We start from the raw sequence: 14,008 nt of genomic DNA, 5'->3' as shown, positions 1-14,008 counted from the left end.
ACATCCACTCTCCTCAACCTCCTAACCGAGTGAGGGTTCCACTAACTTGAAGCTTCAACCAAGCTTCCAATCTTCTTACACTTGGATTTCGGCTCCAATGGGCTCTTACACAACCCCTTCAAGATTCAACCATCTTGAAGGCTTTAACACTCAGATTGTTACAAGATATAATCACTCAATCTAGCTTAAGGATGGCTCAAATATAAGACAAAGCTAGGATGACAAACAAGAGTGCACTAAAGGATATGCAAGTGGTGATTTAATGCACTATGAAATAAATGAGAGCTTTTTGATCAAGAACAGGTAGGTAGGCTTTGAATGCAAGTGTTCTCTTATCAATAAATGAAATGGAGCTCTCAATTTATAGGTTTCTAAGCTCGGAAGTCAAAAACAACAAAAAGTAACCTCGTCCGGTCGAGGTAAGGGTCGACCGATTCACTAGCCGTTGGAGCATTTAATGCATGACAGGTTACCGTTGCCTCAATCGGACCTCGATCGGTAAGGGAATCACCTCGACCGGGAAGAGAAAGCTATTGGGAGAGAGAGAAGGTTTTTGACCTTCCTCGACCGGTCCTCGATCGGACGACCACAACCGGTCGACCGGTTCCTCAACCGGTTGACCGGTTCCTCAACCGGTTGACCGGTTGGCCATAGCCTCGACCGGTTAAGCCTTTTTAGCCCCGAAAACCTATTTTTTGATTCCTTTCTTTTCTAATACTTAGACAAGGTCTTTAAGTAAATTATTAAGCCAATTACAAAACATTTTTCCTGAGGTACATTAGTTAAAAACTCGAGTTTTAATGAAATCGACGTTTTAAAGAATAAACCGAGTTTTCTAAGATGCATGAAACGTATGAAAACCCTAATTGCACTCATGCATTCATCTTACATTAGTTTCCTATGATCACAAGTCTTCCAAGCGTCTCAATCTTGTATCCATTTGGTCATTTCATGAATTTTCGAGTTTATACCTGAGATTCTTAAACATTTAAACCAATTAGTCACTTAACCATGGTTTGTTATCATCAAAACCCGATTAGGAGAACCCTTGGGCTAACACCTGTTATACAACCAATTGTTTAAAGTTTATCACCTGTATACATTATAATCAATATTTTGACATTCAATCCAAAACCAATGAAAACAAGTAAACCAAATGTCAATTAAGTCAGCACCTTTCCAAAATAGTAACAATACTCTTTTGTGTAAAATAAGTTCAAAATAGATAGAATACTATAGAACTTACGTTAATAAAAAGTTAGTTAATCCAAAATATAACAAGTATTAATATACATCTCGAGTATTTGTCCAAAATAATAATATAAAAAATACTAGCAGTATCCAAAATACAAGTCATATGTAGTAACATCCTCAATGTGTACCGCACAAAAAAATCTTCCTCTTCCGTTGTGGACGTCCATGATATGCATGCTCCACTATTGGCTCTATGGGGCTAACATGTACCCCTCTATGAGCTTGATGACCACGTCTCCTACTACGTCCTCAACCATGCCCTCTACGACAATCATTCTTTTGTCCTTGTTGATTATCTTTTACTATATGAACTAACTCCTCATCAACCAATGTAGCCTCTATCGATTGTGGTGATGATGCAACAAGTGGTATTACAGGTGGGGTGGATGGCACCTCCATAGGTGTAATAGGAGTCTCCTCAACAGGTGGCATGCTAATGTCAGTCGATGGTGCATCTTTAAGAACAAATGTATGCCTAGTCCCTCTCGTACGAGCCCCTCCCCTTTTAGTCCGTACACCTCCTAATCGAGTAATGGATGATATTAGCTGTTGATGAGGTGGTGGACTATAGTAAAGTGGACGTACCATTATGGAAAATGACACATCTCATCTGAAGAAGAGAGTCATTTTGATATAATAAGGAAATGAAAATTAAGGAAGCGTGCAAATCATGTAGCAATTCATTTGAGTTGATCTCGATGATAAACTTTAATGCCTAGATTATATCAAAAGGACTCTTTTCTTCATATGAGATGTGTCATTTCCCATAATGGTACGTCCACTTTACTGTATCAGTTGAAGTAACAATTAAAAGCTTCCCCATGTATTTCCACATCATGACCCATAATTTTTTTATCAAATGATGGACTTAACCCAGATGAATGATCCCTTGGACATGTATGAAAATACATTTCAATAGTATTCGATAGTGGGATTTATGCTACAACATGAAACATTAACCTTACATCATCATCATCTTTAATTGGTAATTGTATATAGTTAATGTTCCCATTTCCAATTGACATAAGAATTAGATACTGTAATATCATGGATAACATGGTATGAGCGCGATCGATCGACATAACATGACACAACTTATCCTCCAACTCATCATATTTTATCAAATCGAAGAAGCCTTCCTCTTCCGTTGTGGACGTCTATGATATGCATGCTCCACTATTAGCTCTATGGGGCTAACATGTATCCCTTCATGAGCTCGATGACCACGTCTCCTACTACGTCCTCAACAATGTCCTCGACGACAATCATTTTTTTGTCCTTGTTGATCATCATTTGCTACATGAACTAACTCCTCATCAACCAATGTAGCCTTTATCGATTGTGGTGATGATGCAACAAGTGGTATTACAGGTGGGGTGGATGGCACCTTCATAGGTGTAATAGGAGTCTCCTCAACAGGTGGCAGGCTAATGTCAATCGATGGTGCATCTCTAAGAACAGATGTATGCCTAGTCCCTCTCGTGTGAGCCCTTCCCCCTATAGTCCGTACACTTCCTGATCGAGTAATGGATGATATCAGCTGCTGATGAGGTGGTGGACTATAGTAAAGTGGACGTACCATTATGGAAAATGGGACATCTCATCTGAAGAAGAGAGTCATTTTGATATAATAAGGAAATGAAAATTAAGGGAGCGTGCAAATCATGTAGCGATTCATTTGAGTTGATCTCGATGACAAACTTTAATGCTTATATTATATCAAAATGACTCTTTTCTTCATACGAGATGTGTCATTTCCCATTATGGTGCGTCCACTTTACTGTATCAGTTGAAGTAACAATTAAAAGCTTCCCCATGTATTTCCACATCATAACCCATAATTTTTTTTATCAAATGATGGACTTAACCCAGATGAATGATCCCTTGGATATGTATGAAACTACATTTCAATAGTATTCGATAGTGGGGTTTATGCTACAACATGAAACATTAACCTTACATCATCATCATCTTTAATTGGTAATTGTATATAGTTAATGTTCCCATTTCCCATTGACATAAGAATTAGATACTGTAATATCATGGATAACATGGTATGAACACGATCGATCGACATAACATGACACAACTCATCTTCCAACTCATCATATTTCATCAAATTGTTCACTAAAACACATTTTTTAGGGAAACAATTGTAACACACCCCATCTGAGCCATCGATTATTTCATCATCCTTATAACATACAATTGTAAGTAAACTATCCATTCGTAAACCTAAAAAGAATCAAATAAAAGATATATAAGACTGAATCAAATTAAATTTATTTTAATTTATCAAATTCAATTTAATGTATTTATTTTATACAAGATAAACTATTTAATTTTAATAAATAAAAAGATAGTATATCAATTTTTATATATGATAAATGATTTGAATATCAATTAAATATTTAAAAGTAATTAAATTTAAATATTGCTAATTAAATATAATAATAATAATAATAATAATAATAATAATTGTTTAATTAAAATGATCCAATACTTCATTATGTCCCAAGCCAAATCTAACCCATATTCGATTGGGTTAGTTTCAATGTTTTCCTAAACCCAACCCAAATTACAGCATCCATAATCTCCAAAATCTCGTTGGATTTGGTTCCAAAGTTTCAACCCAGTGAAGAATCATTTTGCCCCATGAAATTGAATTTGCCACCGCTGGTAGCATTTCCTTCCCTACATTGGCAACAAGCCTTCACTACATTGGCAACAAGCTTCACCCAGTGAAGAATCCCATTTTACACTCCTCAAAAAGGCCCTATTTTCCTCTGCCACTCTCAATCCTCGCAGGTACTAATCTAATCATGTTATTATTTTTTATTTTTTTTGCAACCCCCGTTTGATTCCCAAGAAAATCCATTGAAAACCCCCAAGGAAAACCAAAAAAATTGCTTTTTTTTTTTTGGCTCCCAGTGCTTTCTGGATCTGTTCTAGGGGTCTCTTTGCTTTTGTGCCATTGGATTTAAATTTCACGAACCCTAAATCCACGATTTTTGAGCCATGCTGAAAAACACAACCTTTCCCTGCAAATCATGATCAGATTACCAAATAGCATCTTATGTTTTTTTATAAAAAAAGATTGGACAGATTTTGTATCCTGTGCGCGGGCTGGACTGGTAGGAAATATCGGGAAATTTCCCGAAAATTACCGAAATTTCCTTCGACCTATAATCGGTGACGAATATTGTGTCGGAGCCGGCTAATATTAATTTTATTATCTGCACGTGGAACAAACCTAGTAATTGAAAACAAGGAGTGGCTGTCAAAAACCCTCTTCTAAACCGGACTGCAAACGGAGACCAAATGAACGACCCAGCCCACCATGACGAAGATGAGGATCAAGGGGATGTGTTTATCGATGAAAACGACGTTGTTCAGGAAATCACTGTAGACGACGAAGGTGAATCTATCTCCCCCTCTTTTTTTCTCTCTATTTTTGTGTGTGTGTGTGTGTTTTTTTTTTTTAATTTCTTTGTCTCCCTTGCTGTGTATGCAGATCTTCCTGACGTAGAAGGCGAAGATGATGATGCAGAAGATTTTGGTATAGCCCTTATTCGACCTGTTTTTTTTTTTTTCTTCTTTTTAATTCTGTCTTATAACTTTATAGACCTTGAATGATTGTTTTGGGTTTTTGAAATAATTGTTTGAATGAATTTTTGGTGGGTGTAGAGGAAGCTGATGATTCCATGCACATTTTCACTGGTCATACTGGTAAGGTTCCCAAAAAAATTGGGTTGTTTTGGAATTTATTTCAGTGTTATTATTCAGTTACGTACTATAATATAATTGGAATGATTGAATTGTTTATTTCTGCACTAAAAATTCTTATAAATAAGGCTTGAACCCGGGTTATTATGCAATTTATTGGACTCTTGTATTTTTGACGTGGAATCATCATTTAATTTCTATAGTGAAATGGTTTGGTTATGTACTTAGGTAAGTGGGTGTGGCTTTTAGGGAATTTGTCGTGCCTTTAAAAATGATTGAACCATCTAAACTATGAATAATGCTGCCCTCTTCAAATGTGAGCGTCTCCTTCGAAGTTTTCCAAATTTTGAAACTTGTATAGCTACTTGAACTATATTATATTTTCACAACCATATGAGAAAAACTCTCCTTGCGGAAAAACTATGATTTTGAAGAAGAGTAATGTTGTGCTCTTTGAATTTGTTCTTCAACTGGCTTCTCCAGGCAGACCTGATTTATGAATGTCCTTGTGCAAAATATTCCATTTGGAGAGTATTATTTTCCTTTGAAAAATGAATTTTGGAAAAAAGACTTAATACTTTTTTCTTTAAAAAAAAAGGGGTCTATTTTGAGTATGCTTCTATTTGTTAGCAGTGCTGCTTGTGAACATCTTGGGATTAGCTTGTTAGGTTGTCTATCTTGTTATAATATGTTGATGCAATTAATCTACTTAAGATAGGAAGAGCATTCTTAAGATGATTGTAAAGGCTCTCCTTGTCCCCTAGTTATGACATGAAGGCAGCCCTCTGGGTTTATGCTTGGACTTGGTATATTGCTGAGGGTGTTTCCTTGGCCATGTCTGAGATCCCTCATCACGCCAAGGTTGGAAAGATTACAAGTTCTAATAAGCATCAAAGCTCCATGCACATGTTCTGTTTGGTTTTGGATCAAACAATGGATATGGATTGAAAAATAGCTCAAGTTTTATGTTCTTCACTGAGGAACTCAGTCTTTTCCTTGCTTTGTATTAGAGAGATTTCTGGTTATAAGTCTGTTTTCCTTCTTCTTTTTGGGCATAGGTGAACTTTACACAGTTGCATGCAGCCCAATGGATGCAAGATTAGTGGCAACAGGGGGTGGAGATGATAAAGGATTTATTTGGAAGATTTTTGATGGAGACTGGGCTTTTGAACTTGGAGGTATATGTATAACATAATTGGGATGTGCTTTAGTATCCCCTTGGTTGAGGGTTTTAGCTCCAACTTGCTTTTCATTTAACCAAATTCATGAATAAGTTCGATTTTAATTTTATGCTTAAACTGCAACTGGACATTGTTAAAATCTCTGTTCAGGTCACAAAGATTCTGTGTGTAGTTTAGACTTTAGTGCTGATGGACAGCTGCTTGCATCTGGAAGCTTTGATGGGTTTGTTAAAATCTGGGATGCATCTTCTGGAGACCTCAAGGGCACACTTGAAGGTCCTGGTGGAGGCATTGAGGTGCACTTCTTAAGCATTTTCAGTTGTGCAACTCTGATATGGTTTTATAAAAATTGAGTATAAAATATGTCACTGTGCAGTGGGTCAGGTGGCATCCAAGAGGACATTTGGTCTTGGCTGGTTCAGAGGATTGCACAGTTTGGATGTGGAATGCTGACAGAAGTGCCTACCTTAACATGTTTTCAGGTCATGCTAGTAGTGTGACATGTGGCAATTTTACTCCTGATGGTACTATATTTCCTTTTATTGGGAGAAATTTGGCGTTTCCTTCTTCTTTTACCTCTCCTTTTTACTTTCCAATTTTATTTTTAAATATTTATTTTTACCTTTTGTTTCTGCTGCTTGTTTAAGGCAAAACAATCTGTACTGGTTCTGATGATGCAACCTTAAGAATATGGAATCCAAGAAGTGGTGAAAATACCCATGTTGTTAGAGGTATATATGTGGATTACTGTCTATTCTGTTTTTCCCTTTCCTTGTTAGTATTCCAGTTTTAAAATCTGAATTAAAATTATGCTGTTGCATTTTAGTAAGTATCAGGGGTTTTGTACACACGACAGCTCATGTCCATGTTTCATGGCATTGATGTCCAAGTTGTTTGATCATAGGCAACAATATGATTTTTTTTCTCCTAAATGTTATCTTTGTCTATCTCATTGCTTGTCTCACCTTTGTGAATTTAATATGAGTAATGCCAACAACTCTTTGATGTCAATATTAGCCTTTGTTATACAAAATGTTTCAAGATAGCTGGTGAAGGATTGAAAATTTCAGAACTTTTAAGTTTCAAATTGGTCCAAATTGAAACTAAATCTTGTTATTCTCAAGGTTTTTCCAAAATTTAAAACATACTAAATTACTTCTAAATGAGAAAGGTTATTAATAAGGTGAAATCACTTCTTTTGATGGTGGTTAATTCCATTGTTACCATTCCCACTAGGAGGCCTGGAAATGCTTAGGAGTTCTACTATTTGAAGTAGTTATGAGAAGCTTTGGCAAGTTGTTTTTGTGTTACTGTTTTCCTCTTGCATCATATGAAGGAATGAATTTGGCTAAGATTCTTGATATCCTTTTGTTTTTGATGAGTTGTTTCATAAATGACAATATCTGACTGTTGGTTCCTAGTGTGACTACATGTTACTTATGTGGTTATATGGAAGGATCAATGAAGGGTACTTCTTCATCCTTATCAACCCAGTTATAGGTTCTACTCTATTTGCTGGTTATCTTAGTATACCACATAGAGTAACTAGATGAAGGGTTCATGCTATTAGCTGTTGAGGCTTGGCTCAAGTGGTAAAGGGATGGGGAGGGTTTGTGGGAGGTTCTAGGTTCAACACCCAATGGGGCAAAAATTTACCTATCAAAAAAAAAAAAAAAATGTATATATATATATAAAGGAAGGGTTCATGCTATTCAAGATAGCCTTTGTTTGTTGTTGGGATTTTCGTTGCCATTCTTGACACCTGATATTTTGCCTTCTCTAGGTCATCCATATCATACTGAGGGACTGACATGCTTGGCAATAACCTCTGATTCAACTCTTGCTCTTACTGGCTCAAAGGATAGTTCTGTCCACATTGTGAACATCGCAACTGGCAAGGTTTGATTTCTTGTTGCATTTGATCCCTTGTTTTTGTTGCCTCATTTTTGTAATTGTGCTCTTGTACTGTTGATTTAGATAAGAAGTCATATTAGATTCATAATTTTAACACTACACATCTGTATAAACATTTTGAATTTTGAAATTATCTTACACTTTGATATTTCAGCCATTTTGAAATTCTTGGTAAATTGAAATTTCAGGACTGAAATTTGAAACTGCGGGATGAACCAATCTTACTATTTACATTTGTGTTTTGGCTATATCACATGTCTGCTGTCACCCTTGAGGCCTATCTCAAGTGGTAATAGGATGGGGAGGGTTTATGGGAGGTTCCAGGTTCAAGTCCCAATTGGGACAAAAATTTACCTATCAAAAAGAAAAAAATAAAATAAAAAAATCACAAGTCTTGTGTCTGTTTCATATGTGGTAAACTGTCATTTGCTTTCTCATTCTTGTGTAATATTTTTGTTCAGGAAAGATTATCTTAGCTTGAGAAGACTAACTCAATAGCCTCAACCTTCTTGTGTTACCAAGACCTTAATTCTATCATAGAATCTGCACTAAGATTTGACTGCAAATGATAATTTTTTGAGTTTTGATTTTTTATTTTTTTAATGGCCAGGTGAATAACTTTCAGAAAGGAAGAAAATCAAGATAGAATAGAGAGAAACAGAATACAAAAAAGAAAGAAATAGAAAAAATAAAATAAAATCCAAAACCATGTTTGGAAAGAAAAAGTAAGAAACTCAAACTGGAGTTTAACTTTGGGATATAAGCCTCCTGCATGAGGCATAAATATCAAGATATAGTTCAAACCATCAGGAACAGTGACAGATATAGAAAAATAGGGAAAAAGAAAACTATACGAGAAGACTGCGTTGGATGCCATTAATTTAAAGTCAAAAATCTAAGGAGCAAAATTTGTTATCTTTATTTATTTTTTTAATAGGAAGGATCAAAGTTATCGAGTGATGCCTGAAAACCATTGTCTAAATGTGAAATTCGAGTAACTTTAAAACTTTAAAAAATGAAAGAAATTGATATTAACTGTCAATTGACCATACATGTGGATTGTAAAACAAACCATTGTAAAGAAATCAAGAGCAACCTTTTTTTTGGCTCTAACCTGCCTTAAACTTCCATTTGGGGGATAATCCTTGAATCAAAAGTGTTAAAACTTTAAAATGTGTTACAAAATATAAGTTTAATTAGTTACTACAAATAAGAAAGCATAAGAGATGAAATTCCAACTTTGTGGTAACTGATAAGATCTCCTTTTATTTGGTCTAAGAAGACCATATTTTGAACATACACTAGTTTTCAAAGCATAGGTGTATGTCTTGTAATATTATCACAGCATGGTGAAACCCTGAACTTATATAAGCCTCAGGACACTGCTTTGAAATGTTCTCTTTGATCCTTGGTCTGACTGGAGCCTGCAAGTGTCAGCGTCAACTACCTTTTTAAAACTATAGGGGAGAAAAAGGAGGATCAATCATTAGAATGAATTGCCTGCTTTATGATTATGCAATTCTGACATCAAGTGGTTTGATGCATCATGTTGCTACAGTTAAGAAAGCTTTGTATGAGGTGATTTATACATGTTGGGGATAATGATTGAGCTTCTAAGATCTTATTTAATGTGATCATATGAGTTTTAGTTACAAATAACTTGGTTGAGAATAAATTGATGGGTGAATAACTAATGTATAGTAGACAGGCATTTGCCTGCTGTCAATTGCATTTTGCTTCATGTCTCAGTGTGGTCTTAGGCAGTGGTCAAAGACTCAAAATGGCTAAGAATAGGTCCAGTACAATAAGCTTTTAGAGGAATGAAGTTCCTATTCTGGTGATTTGGTTGGTACTGGTGGGTGGCTGATGGATGCACTAATAGAAAACAGGTTGGATCCTGGCTGCTTCTAGGGTAAGAGGGCCTGAGTGGGGAGTTGCAGAGGGATCAAATAAGTTGGTGATTTTCCAGAGTGGCATCTGTTGCATATGAAATTATAGGTCTTTGATCTATTTTTCTTGAGAGGATGTATTATATTGTATGACTGCTTTGGGAATTCACTGTGGGTGTTTGTCACTATGAATCTTGTTCTGTATCACCAAACTAATGACCATTGTAGTCACCACTCTTAGGTTGTGGACTTGCTGTGTTGGAGTGTCATGTTCAAGTTCTCAACTCTTTGGTCTCTACTCTGCTCTGGATGGCCAAATAACCAATATCTAGGGTAGTTTCATGCATGTCTTATTGTCCATTCGAATGCTGATAACAGTATTCATCCAACATCTATGGGGTATTGGGTGTGTGCATCTCTCTCTCAAATAAAATAAAAGTCCTTTAGCTTGTCAATGATATGCTATTCAGAGTGTGCCTGCTTGATGACATCACATATAATGGCCGAATAAAGGCAGTGTACAGAGCTGAGAATATTGAGAATGGACTAGCATTGTTCAAAGAAATGATGAGTGATGGACTTAATCCCAATAATATTTTTTTTGCAATATTTTGATCAATGGCCTCTGTAGAATGGGAAATGTACAACATGGATGTGTGTTTCTAATAGTTATGATTCATTATGGTTTGATATCAGACACAGTAACCTATAATAGCCTGATAGATGGTCCATAGTAACCTATAACAGCCAGTTAAATGGGCTATGCAAGTTGTAATTTGTATTGATTAGTTGACATTCCAAAGAGAGCATGTTTCATGATCACCCATTTAACTTGGGTTTATACCTAATGATGTGACATAGCATATATTAGTAAGAAATTTTGTTAGAGGGTGACAGAGAGTTCTAGGCCCTATCTGAAGCTTAAGTCTTAGTCACTAAAAGGAAACATGGTCTCTTGAAGAATGGCCAAGTTACTGTTTGGTTTGGTTAGGCTTTACAAAGAGTTGCTCTGCCAACCTTTTTACCAGGCACTAAAGTTATCATCTTCTTTCAACTAAATGCAAATCCGTTGGCCTTCGATTTTTTCACTTTCTGATAACCTGGAGTGCACATTAGTTAAGATATTCGGACTACCCCTTGGATCAGTTATTGGTTACTGGGACTTTGTAGAATGGGAATGCTTGTTATCTCAAAGGAAGTGTGCTGTCAGTGACTGGAGGAGTTATAAAAGTGGTTTTGGTCAGGATTTGAGGGGAATTGGCTCTTCAAAGTAGTTTATGTTGTGTCTGCCTTGCAGCCATTTTCAAAAGCTCAGACCCAAGCTTACTCCTCTTTGAAATACTGGGTCAGAATACTTGGAAGAAGTGCCATAGCTGCTATGCATCAACTGAAATTTTCAGTTTTTGTTACTAAATTATGCTGTCATTTTAAATTCATAACAATAGATCTTAATAAAGGTCATGTATTTTCAGAACCTCATGTGATAGTTAATATTTATATTGTACCCCTTTCATGTCTTATTTTGTCATGCTTAGAGCAGTCATCATTTGGCATATTCACTGTTATGGTGCTGAGGGCTACACTCCGATTTCAGTATACTTGCTTCCACTTGGGCCAGCCTTCTCTGCCAACTACAGTTTTGTGGGGCATGTTATATGTGGTTCAGCAAGTTGTGAGAATTTCCAATGGGTTTTGAATCAGGACAGAACATGTATTAATGGACTTATGTGACATGGCATGACATGTGGTGCATTGACACCTGGTTTATAATGTCTAGCTGCTCTGGCTTCTGAAACTGAGTTCCTTTTATCTTAGTATGCATACTTATTTTTCTACTTTTACAGTACAATAGAAAATTGGGTCTCTTGTCAATTTTAAGTGCATCATCCATTCATCCTGCCAAAACATGCTTTGATAAGATAGGAAACTATGTGTGCATTGCTTTTCATTCTTACCAGGTTTAGTTGTACTAGTTGATATATGTAGGGGATTTTGGAGGATGTGAACATCTCTAATCTATCAGGCAGACTTGTAATAAACTTTCATGTGTGATCTACAGGTTGTTAGTTCATTGACTTCTCACACAGATTCAATTGAATGTATTGGCCTTTCACTGAGGTGTATACCCTGAACTCTCTCTCTCTCTCTCACACACACACACACATACATAACATCAGAAGTGTACATAATTAATGATCATTATACCTTTTTTTGATAAAATGGCTGAATTTTTTGTCTTTTGTGGATACGATTTGAAATTAATATTGACTGAAAAAAATCTTTTGCATAATTCAAATCCATGTATGACGTGCGGATGTAGTCATGTTCCAATGTGGTGACAAGGTGCATCACTACCTAGTCACCACAGTGGAGTTTCAATATAATTTTGACTAATGAAACTGGCAATGTATTACAGTAACATTTAACTTGGTACATCTGATCTTGCTGTAAACCCTAGATATCAAATTCAACTGAGGTACTGCAACCTGAGCCTTGACCTGCTTGAAAATGAGGAGCTGAAACCATGTGGTATGGTTTAAGCCTGTTAGGAACACAACACCCACTATGCGTGCTGTGTGCATGCAGAATCCGTTCTTTTGATCTTATCAAATCATAATTGTTAATACAATACCCCAATCCTCTCGTCCCTAACCCTTCCCCATTTGTATCCGAGTTAATACAATCTATTTGACCCTTTAAGAGTGCAGAATGCTCTCTGTATACATTTAGCTCTTTTATTTTTCGATCAGATATGTACATTTAGGTCTTGCTGTTGGTTTAATCACCACAAAAGGGTGGTCTATAGCTTTATGTTCCAGCATGCTGTCAAGACTTGCTGTGTTATGGTAATTTAATTATGGATTGCTGCTTCTGGCACAACAGGAATAGATTTAGTACTAATATTTCTAAAATTGGTCTTAAGAATCCTGTGGTATGTAAGATTGCTTTGGCCCACTAAGAACTGAGCATGTTATAGTTTAAAGAGAGGTCATAAAATCTTACTAGGGGTCTCCCCTTGAAGTTTTCCCTTTTCCCAAAAGGGGAAACCCACATAAATAAAGCAGTCTTGCTGTTAATTTAGTTTTTTTTTTAATTCATGCAAACATGATGCCCATGACTTGTTTTGCATGGCAGTTCCCCATGGGCTGCAACCGGCGGCATGGATAATAAGCTCGTTGTCTGGGATCTGCAGCATTCATCACCACGCTGCACATGTGACAATGAGGTCTGTTGGAGTTTATTTTCATAGAGAAAATTATCTTCTATGCATGTAACCACTTGTTTGTTTCTGATCAAAGCCTCATGCTTGGGTGAGTCAAGCCTAGGATCCTTATATTGTTCATATCCTTCTTGTGAACAGGATGGGGTGACATGCTTGTCATGGCTAGGTGATTCTAAGTACGTAGCTGCTGGGTGTGTGGATGGGAAAATTCGAATCTGGGATAGCCTCTCTGGAGATTGTGTGAGAACTTTCAGTGGGCATTCCGATGCCATTCAGTCTCTGGGTGTATCTGCTGATAAGAATTTCCTGGTTTCTGGTTCCCTGGATGGTACTGCCCGGGTATTTGAGATCCCAGAGTTCCAGTGAGAAAAACTAGCTACTTGTACTATACCAAAATGAAATGAGTGACTTCATCACGAGTATTGTGCAAAACATTGGATTTTGAATCTGTAGCTTTGCACTTTGGGCCATTTCTTCTGTAAAATGCAGGATTTTCTTTGTTCTAAGTTAACGGCGTAGTGGGAAATTTTGATATTGAGAGCACAGAAATGCTTTGAAAAATATGTAGTTTGCATGTTTGTGAGTAAATTGGAGCACAAGATTACTTTGTTTTCTCTGTGGCATGCATTTAGTTTCGCCCTCCCATGCCATCTAAGGGCAGTCCTGAATTAGATTTTCTGTTCAAAATAAGGGCTAAAAAAATTCACAAAAAACATTTGAAAGTACCTTAAATTTAATGTAAAAAGCATCTTTTACGTATTTTTCTAAGCTAGAAATTGTAACATTTTCAAGCATATCCCAAGAATTTCAAATAGGTACTA

The 14,008-nt window shown here is 36.4% G+C and overlaps 1 protein-coding gene across 3 annotated transcripts; it reads left to right on the top strand.

Moving 5' to 3' along the window:
* Window positions 1–3,770: 3,770 nt before the first annotated feature.
* Window positions 3,771–13,801, top strand: LOC100256222 (uncharacterized). Of its 3 annotated transcripts, none has more exons than XM_059734446.1 (12): window positions 3,771–4,062; window positions 4,351–4,672; window positions 4,769–4,813; window positions 4,942–4,983; window positions 6,039–6,158; window positions 6,312–6,457; window positions 6,538–6,685; window positions 6,809–6,892; window positions 7,945–8,060; window positions 12,024–12,082; window positions 13,100–13,190; window positions 13,326–13,801. In XM_059734446.1, the coding sequence occupies exons 2-12, from the start codon at window positions 4,576–4,578 to the stop codon at window positions 13,551–13,553; spliced, it is 1,176 nt and encodes a 391-aa protein (XP_059590429.1). In that variant the 5' UTR covers window positions 3,771–4,062; window positions 4,351–4,575; the 3' UTR covers window positions 13,554–13,801. The 3 variants fall into 3 exon arrangements, with proteins under 3 accessions (XP_059590429.1, XP_059590430.1, XP_019072285.1); XM_059734447.1 differs by having other exon boundaries at window positions 3,775–4,062; window positions 4,512–4,672; XM_019216740.2 differs by having other exon boundaries at window positions 3,776–4,062; window positions 4,360–4,672.
* Window positions 13,802–14,008: the final 207 nt, after the last annotated feature.

The sequence above is a fragment of the Vitis vinifera genome, chromosome 18 (genome assembly GCF_030704535.1).
Source record: "Vitis vinifera cultivar Pinot Noir 40024 chromosome 18, ASM3070453v1".
Classification (NCBI taxonomy): Eukaryota; Viridiplantae; Streptophyta; class Magnoliopsida; order Vitales; family Vitaceae; genus Vitis; species Vitis vinifera.
Note: the sequence above shows the minus strand (reverse complement) of the source record. Positions and strands in the feature narration are given on the sequence as shown.

Excerpts from the sequence above, each read along its gene's own strand:
- LOC100256222 (XM_059734446.1), top strand. The coding sequence starts at position 4,576 with ATGAACGACCCAGCCCACCATGACGAAGATGAGGATCAAGGGGATGTG. Across the intron at positions 6,159-6,311 it reads CTGGGCTTTTGAACTTGGAG|GTCACAAAGATTCTGTGTGT; the intron begins GTATATGTATAA and ends ATCTCTGTTCAG. Across the intron at positions 6,893-7,944 it reads AAATACCCATGTTGTTAGAG|GTCATCCATATCATACTGAG; the intron begins GTATATATGTGG and ends TGCCTTCTCTAG.